Here is a 22,904-nt window from a genome sequence, read left to right as displayed (position 1 = left end):
TTCAATATTCTCCAGATATGAGTTAAATCATTCCATCTAGTTCTTATTATAAAGATATGAGAAAGAGGAAAAGGGTCGAAAATACTGTTTACATCCACAACTTTGTGAGGGAATTAACCCTGCTCTTAGTCCAGAAAACAGGAAGTCAAATAATTTGGGTATGTCTGAGCTGAATTACATACTTGTATGACATATTCAGAGAGAGGTCAAAATCAAACTCTAAAATACTCTGTTGTTGAAGGGCCCTATTCTTTGCCAGCTCTAGGGAAAACAGAATCTTTCAAGAAGGAATGAAATACTTGAGTAAAAGACAAGACATGGAACAAAGCATAAGGCCAACAAACATAAAACATATATAGGACAGGATGCAAAAATAAAGAATCATGCAGCAGGACACGTGTAAGGACGTGTAAGCATAGAAAAACACACATACCGATGCTCCTTTTGGACCTTGAGGACCTGGCAATCCGTCTTTTCCTGGTGTTCCTTCTCTTCCAGGAATACCTGGTTGTCCTGGGAAACCAGGATCTCCCTTCTCACCTTTCAGGATGGAATCATATGTAAAATCTCCTGGTTCTCCTTTTGCGCCAGGGCGGCCAATGAGTCCTGGAGCGCCTGGAGGCCCCTGAAATTTCATAAATTCAAATGTCATCAGTTGCCTATCAACTCTTCAAGTGATAAAAAAGAAAACAGACCTTCAGAAATTAAAGAGTGGATACAAACCAAAAGAACAATTTGGTTCTCAACCAAAGAGGTCAAATGAGAATATTTGTATAAAATTCAAGTGCTATTTGCAGAAGAGCTAAGACTAACAAGACTGAAAGCCCTTTATGACACTTAACTGATGAAAATACACATTTCACATGATTACCAGCATTCATTTATTGTGTACAATTGACATCCATGTTTGCTGGGGTTTAGAATACTATGCACATGTTCAGAAGAAGTTTTGCAAGAACTCCAGGGAAAAAAATTATCTATATAGAAATACACATATATGATTTCCAGAATTTCAGTCTTTCACTACATATAGTCTAGGACTTGTATGCACTTTTTTCATTGGAACATTCTGTTTCTAAGTGAAACTGAACAAGTATTGAACCCAGACTTTGTCTTATGTGTACCTTCCACTTAAGCCTAAACTAGAATAAAGTCAAAGATAATCTTTCCATTAGGTTTAGTGGTTCCAGAATCAGACACTGATGCTCTGCCATGGATTTGAACAATGTGAGCTAGCAATGCTGGTCTCTGTGTAATAGTTTTTCTCAGACAAACTGTACACTGGATCACCATCTGACTGAATTTTGCAGACCAAAACAAGCTTAAAGGCATTCAGAAATATAACCAGTCCATTTCTGATGAAAGACATTCACAGAACTTCAGAGGCAAGAAAAGGAATATGTAAAGATATGGTAAATATGTGCTGAGAACAAATGCAAGACATAAAAGAAGTTTAAATATACTAAGGTACCTTTTATTGTTTGTCTCTTGCATATTTTTCTTCTTTTATTTTTCTCACCTCTTTCTTTCATAGGCCTATTTACATTATAGTAAATTCAGTCTCTGAGTACTTCCATCCCGTTTATCATGATGGAAACAGAGAACAGAATCCATCCAGTTAACTGTTACTATCTAAATACAGGTATCTAGCATTTATTCATACTTAAGAGCAAGAAACAGATTCCCTGAGCAAGGAATTTGTACATGAGGTTTGATTTATCTTTATTAAGGTACATATCTCTCCCCACTAGTGACAGAGAGGAAGCTTGGTTAATTCCAGTGTGCATTAAAGTTAGTACATGTGAAAGTCACTGAGAAGCTACTCATATGTTGCCAAAATGGAACAAGAAAACAGCTTTTTTGGGGAAAAAAAAATCTTCAAAGACTCTGGAAAACTCAATCTACTTACATTAGGAATGGTGTCAAAATCTAACTTATGCTAGTGGAGCATGTACGCTTAAGTTGGTCTTCACAGCATATCACAGTGTATGCAGGGAATCTCAAATGATCTCTGACAAGATCAAATATTATTTGCTAGTACACTGTTCATCTAAGAGTGCTGCTTTTTTAGGCATGTGCTATGATTAGAACTGTTCTGATTCTGATATCCAGCCTAATTCACAGAGAGCTTTGTTACGCTGCATCAACAAAATTGTAGTCTCATTAACTAGGTTTCATAGAATACATGGCACATAGAACACACAAACTGTTCAAGTATACTGCATGCTAACATTGACTAACTGCTTATACTACACTAGATGGCACTCCCTCAATATATTATGCACACAATAGCAAAGAGTTACTGGATAGATACACTGCTACAAGGGAAGGTCTGTGAAGACATGCAGCTAGTTCATATGAAATCCTACTTTTTACCCAGCTACACTGCTGAGATTATCTGATGGGTAAGCACAGAAATTTAACCCATTTCTGATAGCTGTTTTTTCTTCTCACAGCTAGACAGCACTGCTTCTTAGTTTATTTTGCAAGGTATATCCAGTTCCTTCATTTTATTATATCACTGTCCTGGTCTATTTTTAAACAGAACTATTACACAAATACTGAATATTCTTGATCGTATAACAGAAAATACAGAAATAGCATTTGCTAAGGTGTTACTTACGGGCACGCCTGGAAGGCCATCAAGTCCAGGTAAGCCTCTGTCTCCCTTGAAACCTGACTGCCCCGGAAAACCTTATCAAAGACACAAAAATATAATTCCATTTATTACATTCTTTTACAAATGACTTGTTGAATGTGAAACCTTTCTGACTCTTACAAAGTGTCTAATTAACAAATGGAACTCTGCTAAAGTCAGTGAAGTTGTCCACGTTCATGTGCTAATATGTTCCATGTGTCTTCATTCACACGCTCAGAAGTTGATGGGTCATCTGACCTACCGGGCAAACTTCAGACTGGAGGCTTGCCAGCGCAACTCCCATCTACGAGAAGGGTTGTAAGGAGGACCCAGGGAACTACAGGCCTGTTATCCTGACCTCGGTGCCACGGAAGGTTATGGAGCAGATTGTCTTGAAAGATATCACATGGCATGTGCAGGACAACCGGGGGATCAGGCCTAGCCAGCATGGGTTCACGAAGGGCAGGTCCTGCTTGACCAACCTGATCTCGTTCTATGATCTAGTGACCAGTATGGCGGAGAAAGGGAAAGGCTGTTGATGTAGTCTACTTAGACTTCAGCAAAGCCTTTGACACTGTCTCCCACAGTATTCTGCAGAAGCTGGCAGCCCATGGCTTGGACAGGTACACCCTTGGCTGGATAAGGAATTGACTGGAGAGCCGGGCCCAGAGAGTGCTGGTGAATGGAGTTAAATCCAGCTGGCGACTGGTCACGAGTGGTGTTCTCCAGGGGTCAGTGCTGGAGCCTGTCCTCTTCAATATCTCCGTATCTTCAATACGTGGCATTTCTCTGATATGGTAGCTGATAATTCATATCTTTTTGGCCACACTATTTGATGCTAGAATTGGGAACTTTATATGTGAGCTACTGCCATGCCTGAGTATATAGAGCAAGTGTTTCCCATATTTTTCACTTTCACAATTTGGATCACAGTTTGCAAAGATGCTCCACTGTGGGCAGCTTCTGCTTCCTCAGTAGCTCTTGTCAGTTTCAGTGGGAGTTAAGAATCAGGCCAAAAATAAAAATATTCCTTTTTTGTTGTTGTTTTCCCATTAGTTTCTCAAGCAATTTGATTAACAGGAGAAAAAATAATCTATCATAGTATATACCATGCTCTCAGATTTTAGTCTTGGCAGTTAATTTTCAGGTAGTCAATGTTTTTTTACCTGCTGGACCTGGTAGTCCTTGTGGTCCTGGAAGTCCAGGAGGTCCTACTTTATCACACAAGGCACAGGTTTCACCTTTTTCACCTGGAAAAAAAAAAAATGTAATGAATAACAATGACAAGATTTAAGGCAGCTGCAGCAGGCAGAATCCAGTGGCAAATGTCAATTTAATACACTACGTGTTGGAAGAATAAAAATAAATGTGCTATTTCTAACTACTTTTCGAATTCTCTTTGAAGAGAATTTATCAGTAAATTGGTATTCAAAAGCCTTTAAAACTTCTGAAGGAATAGAATGAAAATCAGCTTACATATTATCCTATAGATAATATTTAACAGGAAAGTTAGAAGGGATCAAACTGAAGAGGATCAAAAGGAATATAAATATACAAGGTATAGAAGATAGGAAAAAACTAAAGTGGAAAAAGAAGAAACTACAGCCACTGGAATTTTGCAGTTTTAGAAAAAAAAGTCTGCAGAATGAAATTAGGAACCATTATGTAAATGATCGTAGCTCATTTATTGTACATGTCCATTTAGTTGATACTGCTAAAACACATAGTTGACAGTAGTCCTACAAGTGTAGCAATTTTAGATTCAATTATAGCCAAGGTAATGATTCATAAACCATTTCCTTTGCCAGCTCATCTTCCTTTCTCAAATTCTTCTTCAGAAGTCATACTTTAAATTGCTGTGAACAGCTCAATTTGTACTTAATGAGTCTGTACTCAACCCTTTTTTCTTCCTAGCAATGTGTAGGCTAAGCGAAACATAAGTGAAGTCTGTGTCAACCAACTCAATAGAGAATGTCTTTCTTTTACTCACCAGAGACCCACCCAGCACCTTGCACATTCATGGACTGTTTCTGTACCTAAATTAAGTACCGTTTCCCTGAATCACGTTGAGTCGATCAACACCTTGACATATCCAAGCCACAGCATACAAAGCAATAGGAAGAAACTGTACTTTCACTTGAAATAATATTACCTTTCTCTCCCATCTCTCCTGGAAATCCATGTTGCCCTGGAGGTCCAGGTATACCCGGTGCACCAGGTTGCCCCTGCTGACATTGATCAATTCCATCTGTAATTGAAATGCAATAGAGATGATTGTTTGGCAAATGCAAGTTTCTATTATAGGGCTGCAGTTATGAATGTCTCAGTTAAACGTATCTGTGAGAAGTCATAAATCAGGATAGCCTTTCATTTTTCTGTTTCTGTCTTCTAATTTGGAAAACTAACTGGAATTCTTTCTTCTGATTCCAGACAGACCACTTAAGAAACCCATCGAATTACATAAATAAAAGATTGTTCTGCCATAACAAGGTCAAAAACAAATTTCACAGAAAACTTATTTTTATTGTAAACTTGGCTATGAGAAGTGCTTTGGATGAAAAAAATTATCTTTTAACCTTGAAGGAAATGAAGAATGTTGGTGTTCTGAAGAATGTTTTTTATGTAAGAATTTTATATCTAACCTAGAAATACAGTAAACTTTCTAGGTCAAGAGCAGATTGTTAACATTTGTTTAACTTCTTTACACTGAAAAATCCTTCTGAAAATGTGAAACTAAGTATACTAGGAACTGAAATAGGTAAAAAATGAGAAGATTCAGCAAATGATATAGGAATACAAATTGAGCTTATTCTATTTGATGTTATGACATAGGTTCTGACCTAACAAAAACTAATGTCATTTTGGCCAAAGTCAGTAGACAAAAAGTTTGAGTGAAGTTTGGGAAACAACAGCTAGATGCAAGGAAGAAATTATTTTTTCCCATTACACATCTGAAGAAAGCTGAAGAAGTGTCTGGGGAAGAAGCAAAATTAAGCAATGAGAGAAATATGTTTAATAAAAAAATGGGAATTGTTCTTGTTAATATAAGGGACAAGGTGAGAATTTGCTATTTAATTCCCTACATTAAGGGTTGCATTTTGTACTGGTTCATTGGCAGACACTTCTGGTCTAGGAATTCCATGAAGAATAATGTTTTTTTCAATAGTTTAAGACTATTTAATCTACTGTAATGAGGTTATCATCTTCTATTTCGTATTTAACCTTTAAAAAATTTACCAAAATCACAATTTTGGAAAGGCACTATGTAGCTTTTAACTTTCTAATAAAATCTATTGGATGTTACACAAAAGAATCAAAGGCTGCATAAAATAAACATGCCATCTGCACACGCCATTTAAAGTTTCACCTGACCCCTGTCATCTGTAAATATTTTGTAATCTGCTAGAGAACTGTAAGTAAAACACTACTTTTCCTCTCATTCTGTATGTAAAAAAGGTAATTCATATTTTAAGATTTACAGCCAAACCACATAGAAAAGACAAGTTTATTTGTAGCATTTACCTAAAACTGTACAAACAGAGTATTACTTTCAATATTTTGTATTTTCTATTACCTATCTTAGTGCTCTTATTTTTTTGTATATTATTGCTCTTTAGTTAAATAACTTCAAACACTTTAATTTACAATTACACAATGCAAAATTCAAATGAACATTGTGAGGAACCAAAAAACATATGAATGGTTAAATATAAATATTTTGTGTTGAAACAATTTGTTTGCAATACTCTTTAAAGGCAGAGATGGCCTAGGGTTCACAGAAAGTACATTTATGACAAATACAGTAATAGAATCATAAAACACAAAACTAGGAAGAAACTGGAAACATCTAAATCTGGTATTTGCTAAATAAACTATTAATATAACCGTGCATAACAAATAACCCTAACATACATGCTTCTTTATTTAAATTATGTTTGACGTTGACTGATACGTACTATCAAAAATGGACTTCTTGTGCAATATCTAGTTTAGTTAAATACTTTATCTTCCCATCTAAAAATGCTTTATCAGCTAAATTAATCAGCTAATTACACATAGCTATATAACATGCTGTCTTACTATAAGTACTATTTGTATATATTTGTCCCATCGTTACTAGCACTTCATTTACCCCTATAAGGTAAGTGTTAACCTCATTCTCTTGTAAGATAATTTCATTTTACAATGAAAACTTCTAAGAAGTTGAAAAGATTGTGGACTTCAGTATGAAGTCCTTGTATGTGTTCAGACTGTGTTACATATATTGGTACTGCAGACTTGTAAACCGTGATACATGATCAGCATCTTTTATGCTAAGAACAACATTAGTATCTGGTTTTGTTTTGTTTTTTTAACTCAATCCATTAACAACTCATACATGCTTCTTCCAAGATATAAATGCATCCCGATTACAGCTTTTATAATCTTTTCTCCTTTATCATGACCAGGCAGTGTGCATTACTGAGACTTCACAACGAAAAGCAGCTTTATTTACCTGTTACACCTGGAGGACCTGGTGGGCCAGGCAACCCAGGCGGGCCTGGGAAACCATCTCTTCCAGGAGGTCCAGGTATAGGGAATCCCGGAGAACCCTTTTCACCCTTTTCACCTCTCTGGCCAGGGACACCAGGTGATCCTACCATGTCTGGAACTGGTCGACCTTTGAGCAAAGTAAAATACAGGTGAAAAAAGTTGCAAGTAAAAAGAATAACACGATCAACACATTAGCTTCCATTGGGTTTCAGAGAGAAATGGGAAAATCCTAGTGCAAAATAAAGTGGTGCTGTACTTTTATATTTGATGATTTACAAAAAATTCAGGGCATACAAAAAATAATTCCCTTCCATTAAGTTCCTGAGCAAACAATGGAAAAAGCGACTTTCTGAGATTTAATTTAACCATCGTTTGATGGCTGGGAAAAGGTGCTGATAAAGGAATTCATTTAGTTATTACATTAAGAAACCATTAAATTCTTCCTTATCCCGTAATAACTCAAATCTTGAACACATCTGGAAGTGGACATAATCTGTAAGAATTTCAGTAAATAAATACTCAATCAGGCTAGCAGATTTTCAGGAGTGCTAAAACCAAAACTGCATGTAGGAACAATAAATAAACAGCAGCCAAAGAAGGCAAGCAGCTAAACAGACAGAAAAAAATTGTACAGACATATAGGTCTTTCTACTTTAATGAGTTTATTAGCAACTGATCATTAGACTTGATTACAAAACTATTTTTAATCTTCGGCTACAATGCAGGGAGATATACAAATCTATATATAGATCTATATTAATGTAAATCTTAACTTCAAAAGGGTAATGACAGATGAAGAGCCACCATTTTTCTTTAGGGATTACTACAGCCTATGGTATATAGCATCTCTTCCCTAAACTGTGAGGAATTTTGGCAACTATCCAACCCTGGTTCACAAGAATTTCATACTTATGTCACTACTAAGAGTTGCCAGAGCCCTACAAAAAGAGCGAGGCTGTATCACTTCAGACATACCAGAAAAGCAATCCAAGGAAAAAGTCTAGGGTGAGATTAGGCCCTCAGAAAGGCTGTGACCTGGGTACCACGTAAGTCATGCTGGAGGCAGCTGAGAAGACCGCCTTTCAGAACTCTCCACCCAAGAAGGACAAGAAAAAAGTGAACGAATCAGTGGCCATATATTCATACCTGGAATTCCTGGGATCCCTTGTGCACCAGGGAAACCTTTAAAAAGGGACATTTTCAATTAGGCAACCAAGACAGCAATGCCAACACAAGTGAACTTCTAGCATATATTATTTAAGTAATATGTACTCTCTGAATCAAAGGTTATGTTAAATAACCCACAGACGTCTCCAAACAGAACACTTAGTGAAAAGGTTGTGTGAAAAAAATAGGAATGCTCAATTTTTCCCTATCTACTGAGGAATATTGCAAACTATGCAAATCAATTTTAAGATTAAAATCTATTATAGGAATCCTTATGCTTGTATTGATTTCTTATTGATTTCTGTATTTGTTAAATAATCACACTGGTTTATTTAACCTCCATAAACCCAGACGACATTTTAACCTCTTCCAAACTGTTAATCAAGTGCAGTCTTATTTACGATGAGAAGAAGCATGACAGAAACTACAGCAAAATGTAATAGCTTGGAAAAAGAGTAGATAAATGACTGGAACATTCTGCTATTATATAGATAGATATTATATATATAGATAGATAGATATTATATATTATATAGCACCTAAGCTTACAGACAGTGGGATTTTAATTTCCTTTAACATGAAAGGAAAAGCAGTCAAAAAGACAAGTCAAAATACGTACCTTTTTCACCTTTTTGACCTTTTAGTCCAGGCAAACCTGAAACGCCAGGGTCTCCCTTTTCACCAAAAGTATCTATTGGTCCAGCATCTATAATCTAAATCACAGGACAAAGACAAAGACACTAGAAACTGTGTTTCAGTTTTTTTTTTAAAAACTGTGCTCCAGTTTTATCACATCCATTCCATCATGACAGTACAGAAGCCACTTTGTTTTGTGATAACAGCTTTGAGAAGTTTGGTCATATCACCAATCTCAGTGATAGGTAACAACTGTTGTGAGAGTGTTGTAGTTGCTGAGAAAATAAGGATTTCCTACTCTACCAAAACTTTTTCATATCAATAGTTAAGCGGAGAGGTTGGTAGCACCTTTCCGAATGAAGATGATGTAAAGAAACCTCAGCATATTCTCAGCACTGATCCATTAGGTTAGTATTACTTTTCATCTTAAAATACACTATTCTGGAAATTTCTGCTGTTAATTTGAGTTATACATACAGCATACTCACATCTGCAGCGCAACACTCAAGAAGCATGCGCCTTCTTTCAATACAAATTATCAGATGTTGGGAATTTACTCACTTGCCGAGAAAGCAGCAACATCAATCGTATATCTGCTGCTGATTAGCCACATTTTTCATTTGCTGTATAAAAAATATTATAGACTACAAAGCTGACATATATTCTTTGGAACTCTCTTTTGGATAGTTTGTATGGATTAAGAGTTTTGTAGTCAAAAACATTCAAAATTTATATGCTTTGAGAGCTCCTTTCCCAAATTTCAAATATACTTAAAAATAAGGCTTCCAACTTCTGTTACCACTGAGAAAAACTGAGAACATGATTAATTTGAATGAGATCAGAATATGCATAGTCTCTTTTTTTTCCTCAATGTTTGAGTGCTTTGACTTTCTTAAAATGTACATCTTCAGTTAATTTTGAAATAAAACAGTTTATTTTACTTACTCTTCCCGGAGGCCCTTGAGGACCTTGATCACCTTTCTCGCCCTAGATCAAAATACAAGTTATGTTATAAATCCAAATCAGATGTTCTTCACCTTAAAACAGAATTTCCTTAGCAAATGAAACACTTTGATACAGATTCATACAAATTCAAGGTGCTAAGCACCTGGCATGCTATAAGCAATAATCCATTAGCTAGTAAGACCTGCTCAGCTTTACACTGTATAAAGAGAAACTGGGATTTTTAGAAACACACATTTGTACATTCAGTGGCTACGCAAAGAGCTCATAAAAATAAAGCCTGCATTAATCAATTCACACAAGAGACATAAACCAGGGATACCTAAGCAATGTTGATTTTTACTTTTCCTAGTCTGAGAAATGACTTAACAACACAGCAAAATCCATTTAATACTGCTCTACATGCATGTGTTGTTTCAGTGTGATGACCTGGCCAAGCTCTTATCTTGTCACTGTGAGAAGGCAGTGACTTACCTTAGCACCAGGTTCCCCAGGCCGTCCTGGAATCCCAAACCCTCCAGGCAAGCCCTGCAAGTAAAAGATGGTGGCACCAGAAAAAACAAATACAATTGCATCTTAGTTCTGGCAGCATCAAAGTTAAACTAGCTGAACACAATTTTAAGTGAACAACTTGGAAGACTAGAAGATTTCAGCCACTGATAACACACAGACATACGGACAATGTTCAGAATAGTATTGGAAATTTGGTGAAATACATACGGCTTCTCCTTTTGGTCCTGGTTCACCATCTTTTCCAGGCTTTCCCTGTAAAACAGCCAAATTCCACTCTGCTTAAACGTACAACTACGGGTACAAAATTTCTAAATACAGTGAGTGATACAGTAGAACAAAACAATCATACTGTAATGTATTTGTTAGGGTCGTAACACAGCTAACAGTGTATAACACAAGAGGGTATAACACAAGAAAACTTTGACTGACTACTGCTTTGCCTTACTTTGCATTTACTTTTGTGAAGGAATGACCTAATTTTGCTTCAGCTGGGATCAATGGGAGTCTTGCCTCTGCCTTCAGCACTGCAGCCACTGTCATGGGGTTTTTAGCTATTTGAAAGCATGTTATTTTTTAACTGGGTGTTATCACTATCTTGAATTGTACCTCTGGCCGTTAGTTGTTTGATATAAAGCAAATTTATTGTTTCGCTAATCGTTTCTAAGTTTAATTGGCTTATGAAAACAATACAGTGACTGTAATTATGTTACTGATAAACATGAGCATACTTACACGTGGACCAGGCTTCCCAGGTTCACCTTTTTCTCCTCTGTAACCTGAGCCTGGCAATCCCTGGAAAATAAATGTACACCAAATTAATAACGCTGTCAAATTCAAAAGTAAGTTTTCTTTTATCAAATAAGCATAAAGAAATTCAGGACCGTCATTAGATTCTTCAATATTTTTATTGCAATTAAAAAAAAAAAAAAAAAGCACAGTACTTACTGGGATTCCCTGCTCACCCTTTTCACCTGGCTCACCCTAAAGAAATGACAAAAAATGCAGATTAGCATGCAGAATTTTACTCATAACTCATTTAGGGTTTTAATCTTTTATTTCTTCATGTCAGACAGCATGATTAATTCTGTTCTCCTCTCCAAGAACTATGCCTAATAGCAGGATGTACAAAAAGAAATTGGACAAAACACAAAAATTAAATCCATTAAGCTAAATTATTATGCTAGCATATATTGCTTAAAGGGTCGTATTCAATAATTGAAAAATCAATTAGCATCAGATTTTATTGAGGTGATTCTGTACATGAGAAGCCCAGCATAAGCTATTTAATAGAATTTTTTATAAAATTTGAGGTTCACAGGACTATGTTTATCAATCCTCTTTCTTCAGAAAGTCTTCAGTCTATGGTTATATGCATTACTTATTTATGCAATCATTTATGTATTTATCATCATGTTTTTATGAGAAAATTCTAAAAATACCATCAAGATTCATTACATAAAACAGTTAAAAAGTAAGATGTAGGTGACTCAGTATTTTCTTCCTTCTCTTTTATCTTTCTTGCTAGTTCTAATGCTTAAACTGTGATGAGTAGAACAAGATCAGTCATCTAAAGTCTCACCTTTTCTCCCTTTATGATTTCGCTTCCTTTTTCTTTCATGTGTGGTGTTGGTCCTGGTGGCCCTGGGGGACCCTGGATCCCTTGTTCTCCCTGTCAACACCAAATTTGGGATATTCCATTAAAAACAGTACTGAGGCCAACCTCGGGAAGACAAAAGTAGGTCATACTCTGTTTTGGTATTTATAGATCAACAGCAGGGTAAGAACATCATCTGTTTATATAATGCAGAAGGACAGTAAAAGCCCCTCATAAAGGATGGATGCATTTCTGCCAAGCAATAACACATATCAATACCACTTATTTTTTACACATAAAGCTAACATATCCAAGAAATCTCCACACACTGCTGTTGTCAAAAATTTTCAAGCAATTTTATGATAATAAGTTAATTTCAGTGATGTACCATCCCATGAGAAAGCCTATTCAATGGGAAAACTGTGTTTCAAAATACATAAATAAGATAGTGGATTAAAAAAAAAAAAACAAACAAAAAAAAAAACACTTTTGTAATATATTTTACTTATACTCCAAAAGGCCTCTGCCAATGACACTCATGAGAAGCTGAGCCCTAAGAAGGTCTCAGACACAATAAGTTTACCCAAAAACCAATGACTGCCAAGCATTTCTTGGCTTCTGACTGTGCAACATAAAACACTGCAGCCTAGAGCCTATTGAGAAAGATAACACTAATCTTCATAAGTGTTACTTCCCACTTGATGGGTCAAGGCAAAGACAATGCACAGGATCAGTTACCAAAACTAATACATGGTAACCCAGCAACACATCAATGCTGAAAGAGGCATGGAGCAGCCAGGAAAGCACTATCACTGTGTAAAACAGGACAAAAATAAGAAAGGTCATTTGCTTGGTTTGACTGCAGCAAAGGGCTTGGAGTTGGACAGCATGAAGCGCCATGCTGTGTGATGGGATATTCACCATTTTTATGAATAACCTGGCAGTGCTGATATCATCATATCCAAACTCTATAACTGCTCATGAATTCTTTTCACTTAGTTATGAGTTACAGATTTGATTTACTCAGTTGCCCCAAATCCACAATGCCATTGTACTGATTTTCTCCACAGGTTAATTACAAGAGTTTATTTATTTAAAACAAATACAGTCTCCAGAGTATTTCTGGCAGCTGTCCACTGAGTCTTCAACAAAAACATACCTTTTCACCTTTGGGACCTTGAAAGCCCAAGCCCATGTAGCCCTGAAAATAAAAATTAAAGATATTAAGTACATTTTTATCAGCTGTGAATATGTGCATACATACACACATATCAATGTATTTTGTACATAACTGAAGTCAAAGGAAGGTATAAAAGACATTAAATGTCTTTCAAAGGCATGTGTGAAACAAAGAAATCACATCCTAATCTTTCAGGTGTCACAACAATGTGTGAAAAATTATATAGAACAAAATTTACAGATCATTTTAATGTCAGTATGGTCTTCTCTTAACATTTTACTGATAAATTTTGACATTTTAAAATATGCCCAAATAATCACAGAATGTTGTAATTACTACTAACTTGATCAGCTGGGATTAGAGACCAAACCAAACAAACCAAAAGTTAAAAATATCTCTATGTGATGCCCCCCATTAAGAAATAACAATTGATCTCGAATTGTAAAAAAAACCCATTCCTTTATGATCATTAGTTTCCAAATTTGGGGGTAACAAGTAGACAATCTTTTTAACACAAATAACTTACCTTCTCGCCTGGTGGTCCTGGCGGCCCAGGGCGACCCTACAAGACAGTAATTTTTTAGCAGATGTGTATATGTTATATTAGGTGAAACAATTCCATATTCCATTATTACAGCAAAAATGCAGATCTTTCCATTAAGTCAAGATTAAAAGTATTTTTCTGCTACTGCCTGTCGCTCCTAACTTAGCCTACATAGTATATAAACAGAAACTGTCAAAGGTCTGTCATCAGACCTTTCTTTTCAGTTAGCTGTGCTGGATCTATTCAGTACGTATGCAAGAGACAATTACATAAAATATATGGTGCTGTACTGCAAAATAACTTTATTGCTGACTTTTTTCTCCCAATTTTGTGCACTACTGACTACCTGTGGTAAATACTAATGCTCATCTTTCATTAAACTTGTTCTTTTTTACCTCAGCAAGTGCAAATGCTTATTAAACTGTATGTCCTTTACAACAGGATAAGTATTCTAACACAGGTGTTCACTTCAATAGCCAGAAATACTGAGTGGACTTCCATGAGATGGAAATAACTGATCTCTGCTAATGTTACCTGCAACCATCACAGGAAGAGAAGATAGTCACCAGACCCGACAATATTTCAAGTAGTTAAAGTGTCTTGAACATTTGGCAGTCATCCAAATGACAGGCAGTTGGTACTGCCTTGCTTTCCACTGTACTTCTTACTAGACTGCCCATAAGAAAAATCTCAGCAAATATTTTATTTAGATTGGGCTGCTGTTTTGTGGTTTATTTTCTATAAACTAAGTGGAAGAAGAGAAAAAAAGGAAGACAACTCCATTCCTACCAAAGAAAACTCCAAATCTGCAAGAAGAGGACACTAGGAGCAGCTGCTATTGAAAACCATGTACCTTCTCAATCTTGTCACAGTAGAGTTCAGATGACTAAACATGAAGCCTGGAAAGGCAGGTTGTCTTACCCATATCTAACAAACACCTTGCAGGATTTTCCTGTAATAGAGTTCTTTAAGTGAGTCATTAGAAAAGAAACTTACTGGTTCTCCTGGAATCCCTGGTGGCCCCATTGGTCCCTGAAACCCTGGAGTTCCAGGTGGACCCTATAAAAAATAAAAAGGTAAAATTAAAAAGTGATACATATTTTTCAGTGTTGTGATATTTATTTAATTTTAATTTAAGCTCACAGCTATTCAAACATCATTTAGACTTACAGGTAGTCCAGGTTGGCCAGGAAAGCCTTTATCACCTTTTAGCACACTAGGAGGTAGAAGACCAATCACTTCACCTGGATCTCCCTATAATTAGAAAACAAAAAGAACAGTACTTCAACATCCACTCAAATACATTCAAAAACATTGAGAAGAAAGTTAGAGCTATGCAAAATTTGAAAGGTTCACTTTAAAAAAAGTCACCTCACTTAAATTCAACTGAAAAATAGCATCAGTTATTTAGTAAAAGTTAAGAAAGGATCACAAACATCAAATGTCCTTTACAACCGTCTAAGGAGATTCCAGTACCAAATCATTTATTCCCTAATTTTCTATACTTCAGTGGGTAAGCAGAAAGATTTTCCCACCGAAACTATCAATACTACAGTAATACTTAAGAATCAGAACACCTGGTCTGGCTGCTAAAGGAACTGCTAATGGAAATAGGCTGAGATCCTATCCTTATACCTAATTTGGAAATCAAAGTCATTCATAGAATCCTTTTCCTTCGAAAAATGAACCCTCTTTGTCCTCTGGAAAACTATTCCAATTGTTATCCACTTTTTTACATCCTTTTTTTTTTCTAATAACAAAAGATCCCATTGTTTCCTGCTTTCCGGTAAAAAATTTCAATGTTTTTGTGGGCCATTTCCCCCAAAATTTTCTGTATGTGGAGTGGTTTACATAAATGAAATGTTAGTATCAAAACAAATTTTGGAACAGTAAAACTTATCCAAATTTTTATGCATAACTTAGTGGCCACTATACTACTTACGCATCGTTAACAATTTGTGCTACTTTTTCCTATTGTATTCCATCTAATTACTACATTCTTAAAACCTGTCTGGAACAACTCATGCATTCGATTGTAATGAACTGGATGCTTTTCCACTGCCTTTACTTAGGGGCACTAAGGAGCCGACTACAAAGTGAAGAATCCTGATACAACTTTTCAGACATTAAATAAGGACTGATGGTCTCAAAAGGTGTTGATTTCATCCTAATTCTGACTGCTACAAAGAAGATATGAACACATTTAGGACAAAATGTACCTTAATTCCAGGAGGTCCTGGGGGTCCCTGTGAAAAAAGACATATTTGATGTTATTTTCTTTACAGAACAAACAAATCCTTAGAGTTGGAAGACACCTCTGGAGGCAATTTAGTCCAACTCCCCTTAATGAACAGGGACATCGACAGCAAGATCAGGTTGCCCAGGACCTTACTCTTCAGTATTGTGTATTTTATATTTCATAATCTATATAGCTCCATAGAATACTATCTACATTTCAAGAATCAGAGTTGAAACAAGTGAATGAAGCATGAAGAATCTACTTACTATGCTCCCAGTCAGTCCCGGTAAACCTGGGGGACCTACTGGACCTCTTTCACCCTACAGGGAACAGAGAAATTGGTTTTGTTTAGAGAACGTATGCTTGAGGGATGTTCTTATTTCAACACAGGGATATGGAAGTGTCACCTTTGTGCCATTACATCCTGGAATCCCAGGTGGACCAGGAGGGCCATCTTGTCCAGGAATGCCCTGCATGAAAAGGAAGTACAGAAATTAGCAATACAGCATTAATCCAGGCCAGATGTCACCTGAAGTCCACTTCTGATGTTCTTTTAAAAATATATATACTTCACACGTACAGGGATGCCTGGGTTTCCTGGAAATCCTGATGGTCCTGGTGGGCCCTGCAATTGACAAAAAACATACTGAACTTGGAAATCTGAAATGACAAAAGCACGAAACACCAATGACAAACTCCAACCCCAGCCTCCTTGCCTATGGTGACAGAAAATGAAAATGATAAAAACCTTTTGAAAACTCTCTTGACATACTGTTCCTAATCTTTAAACCTCCCAATTATGATACTCTAGTAATTGATAACAGAAAACATTTTTTTTATATTTCTGTAATTTTTTAAGCAGCAATATATATATTATTGTTTAGGAACTGGATCAGAGTCTTATGCATGTGTAAAAAGGAATGCAGATTCTGTCTTCTCACATCCATGGTTTGCAACATGAAATTTACTGTGGGCAGCTCTTCATAGCAGAAAAGAATGCTAGCACAGTGTAAAGATAATTCTCCATCTTTCACCAGCCTCAATTTCATTTTATCATTAAATAAAAAAAAAAAAAAAAAAAAAAGAAAACCAAGTGAGCTTTTCTCCTTTGAAGACCCTTCTAAGTGTAATGGATCAAGAGTGCAACCTGGCACATCATTTTCACCATACCAGTTTATTTATACATGCAATATTACTTAATACATATATTGCAAAGCAGAAAAGATGTATGAGATTCCAGAAGTTGAAATAGCATATTTGCATCTCCCTAACCTTTTTCATTGCTAAAGTACAATCTACTATTTGCCAGGAGATTCTAATCTACGTTAATATGCAGGATATCATGAACATCATGGATTTAAATAAGGATTTCTTGATCTAGCAGAACATCTCCCTGTAACAGCTTAGACACAGCAACTGATTTTATAAATTCCAAGTGTTGCAGCCACCTCAGCCAAATGGAGAACTGAATCAAGATGGTATTTTGAAGATCTGTGGGCAAGATGGCATATCTCAAAAGTATCAATGCTCATCAAGTCACTCAAATTCTCCTTCACTGGCACATTGTAAAGTGAGGGAAAGCTCAGAATGAGCTTAATATCTGACAAAACCCCAAAAGACCTGGCCTTGGTTAGTATAGTGTGCTAATTATATGTTATAAGAGTACCACGTTAAACAGAAATTACAATAGGAAAGTTATAGGCATGTTTAGAGTCTCCCTTAGTACTGAAAAAGACAGAGGATCTTTGCCCCAGCTTCAATGTGTTTCTGCATGCCGTGCACATTTTAAACATGTCTGTGCTTTCAAGGGTATCAGCTTATCCAATTGGGTTCTTCAAGGAGGTAGGATGTTTCATATTCAAGTTAGAATAGAGGTTCTCAGTAACTCAGAAAGATATCAAAGGAATATCAAAACCAGAGCTGTTGATAAAGTGGCAAGCAACAGGTGAAAATACAAATGGAAGAATAACACTGACTGCACAATGAACTTCAAAGGCAAGAGCAAGAGTCTTGAAATCACTGTGCAGCACAAGGGGATGCCATTGACTGACTCAAAGTGCCCACTTGAAAGCAAACATGAAGTCTGAAAGATACCTAAGCCTACGTCTTTAGAAATGCAAAAATGTAAGTTAGAACTCACTCTTGTTCCTTTTGTTCCTGGCAGTCCTGGTTCTCCAGTATCACCCTGTAAAGGAAAAGAGAGATCTCTGTCTTTCCCAGGGACAACAATTTAGGGAAATATGAGTGTTTTAAATAATAAAGTTTAATTCTTACCTTAAGCCCTGGTGGCCCAGGGGGACCTTCAGGTCCTTGCATTCCAGGAAACCCAATCACACCCTGTATTCCCGGAAAGCCTCTTTCTCCCTGTGGGAAGAAGAAAACCCATTAGCAACAACACAACTTAAATTGCTTTTTCTAGCAACCCACATATACCCTGTTTCTGTGCTCAAAAAAAATCTGCCAGGGAGTAAGAAGTTAGATGTGACAGACAACAGTTTGTGCTAGTCTTTCCGTGAAGGGCTATTACAAATAAAGAAATATTTATGTTTGATAACTGGCTGGCAAAGGGTAAGCGTGGCATGATAGAAAACATTCTTTGAATTTAAACAGAAAATTCATTTCTGTCTCCCTGGACAGAACTTTTCATAGTATATTTATACCCCTGGGACCAGGAAGGCCTCTTTCTTTTTAATAAGATCTATCTTACCATATACAGATACTACTATATCCTGGTAGTAAATCTAACACCCCAAACCAGCAGTTATGTCTCTGAAAACTGCAAATATCACTGCTCAGTCACTACTGTATGAATAGCCACTACGACTTCTCTTCTTAAGCGTCATTCACAACAGTGGATTTTGGAGAATAGGCTTCTCAGTCTTCAGTTTCAGATGATTCAGAGCCAGTGTTTCATTATATAGGATCATCCGAAGAAGCTGATCTCGGAGATTGTGTCTGCCATCCTTTAGTTTCTTTATAGCTATATGGGACATATGTGTTTTCTGTGCTCTCCTTATTAACCCAAATGTATTTAAAACAGATAAACCTAGAGGCAGAAAACGAAATCCATCTACACTCTCGATCAACTCTGCTGCCATTGCACTTTCACTTTTCACCAATGAAACCAAGAGGAACACTGTCCAAATAAAGACGGAAAGAGGGGAAAAAAAGACACATCCGCATGTCAAAGCCTGCAAACAGCAAATTAAGCAAATCAAAAGTCAATTGCTATTTGCAATTAACAAATGATTTGCTAGTGGGATCTTAGGAATTTCCCTATTTACTCAGGATAAAGATGATCAGCAACATTCTGGTAGTTGGTATGGGGTCAGGACTGAGCATACAAGAGAAGAACATCATCTGTGTCTTGGAGAGATGGTAAAATGGGTATCTTGCAAAGAAAACATTGTGATAAGCAGGCAGAGGAAGCAGTGCAATGACTCACAGACATGGTGCTAGTTCATGATTCCCGGAGATGGTTCCTGAAGATGGCAGGGGTTGGAAGTTGTGGAGTGACTGGGTTGACAGTGGTGTTTAGTCCCTTGGGTAGGATTTTGTTGAGATGAAGGAACCAAGGAGTCCAGAGATGACTGATAGGTAAGAAAAACAGGGCCAGGCAGGAAGGAATAAAGTAAACCATGATGGAGATTATAAGAGCATGAGAAAATAGAGAGGAAATGAAAGCAAAATAACAACTTAGCACAAAGAAATGACTTTAGGGGAAATAAAAGAAATCTACTGGCACTAGCTGTACTCAGTGCTTTTGCTGAAGTTGCTTCTGCTGGCCTGAGTTTCTGCAGGTTTGGGCTGAAACTTCCACTGTATTTCAAGTCTCAAAGAAAGGGACCCAGAAACACACCCAGCATTACAGCCCTTGCTACATGGCATGTAGTGTAAGCTGAGTGTCAGAGTAACAACCAGACCCATCAAAAATTATGCAGCCAGTCCTGCACATTGCTGAGAAGAAGAAAAAATGGAAGAAGAAAAAATGGAACGGGTTAGAGGAGGAGGATGTCTGAAAATGCCTCACTGCATCCCTTTTAGCCCTACCCTTGACATTTCCCTCCAAATCAGTGCTCAGAAAACAGGACTGCTGCCATGGAAAAAAGTATATATATATAAAACTGGGTCCAACACAAAGCTGACTGTGAGAAGTGTTTTGGTCTAATAACACCGTAACTTGTTTGTAAGGCTTCTGCATGGGTCGCTGATGGAGCATAGAATCATAGAATCACAAGGTTGAAAGGACCTGCAAGACCATCTGGTCCAACCGTCCTCCCATTACCCTTGCTACCACAAGCACTGAACCATCTCTCGCAGCTCCTCATCCAGGCACCTCTTGAACACTGCCAGGGACGGTGACTCCACCACCTCCCTGGGCAGCCATTCCAGTGCCTGACCACTCTCTGAGAGAAAAACTTCTTCCTTATGTCTAATCTAAACCTCCTCTGGTACAACTTGTGGCCAATTCCTCACATCCTGTTTGTTGCCTGGGAGAAGATGCCAAATCCTTCCTCATCTCAATCTCCCTTCAGGAAGTTGTGGAATGCAATGAGGAGAACTCTGCAATGAGTAGAAGTCTGAGGTGCAAGGTGTCCACTCACCTCTTCATGGTATGTCTACTGGACTGGCTGTCATGGCAGTCCCTGGCCATGCAAACTGGGGGAATGGCATTTCTAAATTCAAAATAATACTTGTTTATTAAAATCTTCTGCCAGGAAAAATTCTCATATCGAATCTCCTCTCTTTCCTCACAGGAAAAAAATTTTTTTTTTCAATTAAAAGTCACCTTCTAAGGGAAATAAACAGTTTTTTTTTCTTGAAGCACCAAAACAGCATCTTAGTTTACCCCTCAGCATTCATTGTCAGACTTTGATAATAATATTTTCTAGTTATAAAATCCAAGGCAGTGTGGGGTGTTATCACAAAACACTGCAAAACAAAGCAAATAGAGGAACAGACGAAAAAACATATTTCACAGAATCACACAGAATCACCCGGGTTGGAAGGGACCTCAAGGATCATGTAGTTCCAACCCCTCTGCCTAGCAGGGCCACCAAACATACACGTTTAGATCAGGTTGCCCAGGACCCCGTCCAACCTGGCCTTGAACACGTCCAAGGACGGGGCATCCACAACCTCCCTGGGCAGCCCGTTCCAGGGCCTAACCACTCTCCTTGTAAAGAACTTCCCCCTAACGTCCAACCTAAATCTTCCCTCCCTCAACTTGGATCCATTTCCCCTAGTCCTGCTATTGTCAGCCCTTTTGAAGAGTTTACTCCCCTCCTGGGTGTAGGTTCCCTTCAGGTATTGATAGGCTGCAATGAGGTCGCCCCGCAGCCTTCTCTTCTCCAGGCTGAACAAGCCCAACTCCCTCAGCCTGTCCTCATAGGGGAGGTGCTCCAGCCCCCTGATCATCTTAGTCGCCCTCCTCTGGACCCTTTCCAAAATCTCCATGTCTTTCTTGTACTGAGGGCTCCACACCTGGACACAGTACTCCAGATGGGGCCTCACAAGAGCCGAGTAGAGAGGGACAATCACCTCCCTGTCCCTGCTGACCACCCCTCTCCTGATGGAGCCCAGGATCCCATTTGCCTTTCGAGCTGCCAGAGCGCACTGCTGGCTCATGTTAAGTCTCTCGTCCATCAGGACCCCCAGGTCCTTCTCTGCCGAGCTGCTCTCAAGGACCACTCCTCCCAGCCTGTACAGGTGCCTGGGGTTCTTCCGGCCCAAATGCAAAACCTTGCACTTTGCCGTGTTGAACTTCATTAGGTTCACCCGAGCCCAGCTTTCCAGCCTGTCGAGGTCCCTCTGAATGGCATCCCTTCCTTCCACCATATCAACCGCACCACTCAGCTTGGTGTCGTCAGCAAACTTGCTGAGGGTGCACTCAATTCCCTCATCGATGTCATTGATAAAGATGTTAAAGAGCACCGGTCCCAAGACAGACCCTTGGGGGACACCACTTGTTACCGGCCTCCACCTGGACATAGAGCCATTGACCACCACCCTCTGTCTGCGGCCTGATTTCCAGGTCAGTGCAAAGTCTGAATTCTGAAGTAATCACTTCAGAACAGAATTTTACACTAAACTGTGGCCACTCGCTTTTGTGACCTGCTGGGAGATCTATTAAGAAGACAGAAGACACTAAAGTACAAAAAGCAAGGTTTTCCATTACTGAAGGAAAGTACAATATGTGCAAATGAGAAGAAAACAAGATTATTATGACACCTACATAGAAGCATGAGTCATATGTAGCACAGCTAATAATGCTTCCTGCATTCAGGAGTTCTGTCATCTGAGAATTTCAACACAATTTCAGTCACTGGACTCTGCAACACAGTAAAGTACTCATTCTGCCATTCTTACAGAAAAATAAAACTGGGGTTTACAGATCTGATTTTCATTTATTTGAAGGCTCCCTGAAGACTGTTCTGGCACTGTAAAAGGCCTTTACTGTGCCTGTAAATCACTCACTAAAGTAACGACCACTTCATCTTGCCAAAGAAGTTCACTCAAAGCTTAACAAAAATAACAACTTGGGCTTGCAAGACAACCACCATCAGTGCTGCAAGGCCATCTCCAGCCTCCCAGGTTGCTGTCCCTGAAAGGTAAAGCATAGCGGCAGGAGCTGCTCACGGTCACTTTGAGATTACATACGTCCAGGTTTCCACAGGAACATTGCTTTTAACTGGCATTAGCTGTTAGGACAAAAGGAGGAACTTGTTATTCTGGACATCCAGGCAAGCTACCAGACACCCAGAGGCCTTCAGCAAAACTCCTGAGAGTGTGGAGAGCCGTCCCGTACCAAGTACTGCACACTCACGGTTTCTCACACAAAACTGAGCTCATATTTTTGCCTGTGATTTGTCAGAAGGGAGTAAGGAAACATAAAAC

General features: G+C 38.0%; 1 protein-coding gene across 1 annotated transcript in view; it reads right to left on the bottom strand.

The window, feature by feature from the left end:
- Positions 1–22,904, bottom strand: part of COL4A1 (collagen type IV alpha 1 chain) — a gene marked incomplete at both ends in the record, with an annotated part of 109,986 nt that overhangs the window by 28,133 nt on the left and 58,949 nt on the right. The window contains 23 exons of the mRNA XM_079549305.1: positions 434–625; positions 2,624–2,694; positions 3,805–3,888; positions 4,791–4,886; positions 7,134–7,298; positions 8,318–8,353; positions 8,958–9,051; positions 9,920–9,961; positions 10,412–10,465; positions 10,658–10,702; positions 11,183–11,242; positions 11,396–11,431; positions 12,030–12,119; positions 13,204–13,245; positions 13,751–13,786; positions 14,765–14,827; positions 14,939–15,022; positions 15,988–16,014; positions 16,274–16,327; positions 16,415–16,477; positions 16,588–16,632; positions 18,148–18,192; positions 18,282–18,371. Coding sequence (XP_079405431.1) covers positions 434–625; positions 2,624–2,694; positions 3,805–3,888; positions 4,791–4,886; positions 7,134–7,298; positions 8,318–8,353; positions 8,958–9,051; positions 9,920–9,961; positions 10,412–10,465; positions 10,658–10,702; positions 11,183–11,242; positions 11,396–11,431; positions 12,030–12,119; positions 13,204–13,245; positions 13,751–13,786; positions 14,765–14,827; positions 14,939–15,022; positions 15,988–16,014; positions 16,274–16,327; positions 16,415–16,477; positions 16,588–16,632; positions 18,148–18,192; positions 18,282–18,371 — 1,614 coding nt within the window. The remainder of the gene's footprint in view (positions 1–433; positions 626–2,623; positions 2,695–3,804; positions 3,889–4,790; positions 4,887–7,133; positions 7,299–8,317; positions 8,354–8,957; positions 9,052–9,919; positions 9,962–10,411; positions 10,466–10,657; positions 10,703–11,182; positions 11,243–11,395; positions 11,432–12,029; positions 12,120–13,203; positions 13,246–13,750; positions 13,787–14,764; positions 14,828–14,938; positions 15,023–15,987; positions 16,015–16,273; positions 16,328–16,414; positions 16,478–16,587; positions 16,633–18,147; positions 18,193–18,281; positions 18,372–22,904) is intronic.

Source organism: Tetrao urogallus (assembly GCF_951394365.1).
Source record: "Tetrao urogallus genome assembly, chromosome: 1".
Lineage (NCBI taxonomy): Eukaryota > Metazoa > Chordata > Aves > Galliformes > Phasianidae > Tetrao > Tetrao urogallus.
Note: the sequence above shows the minus strand (reverse complement) of the source record. Positions and strands in the feature narration are given on the sequence as shown.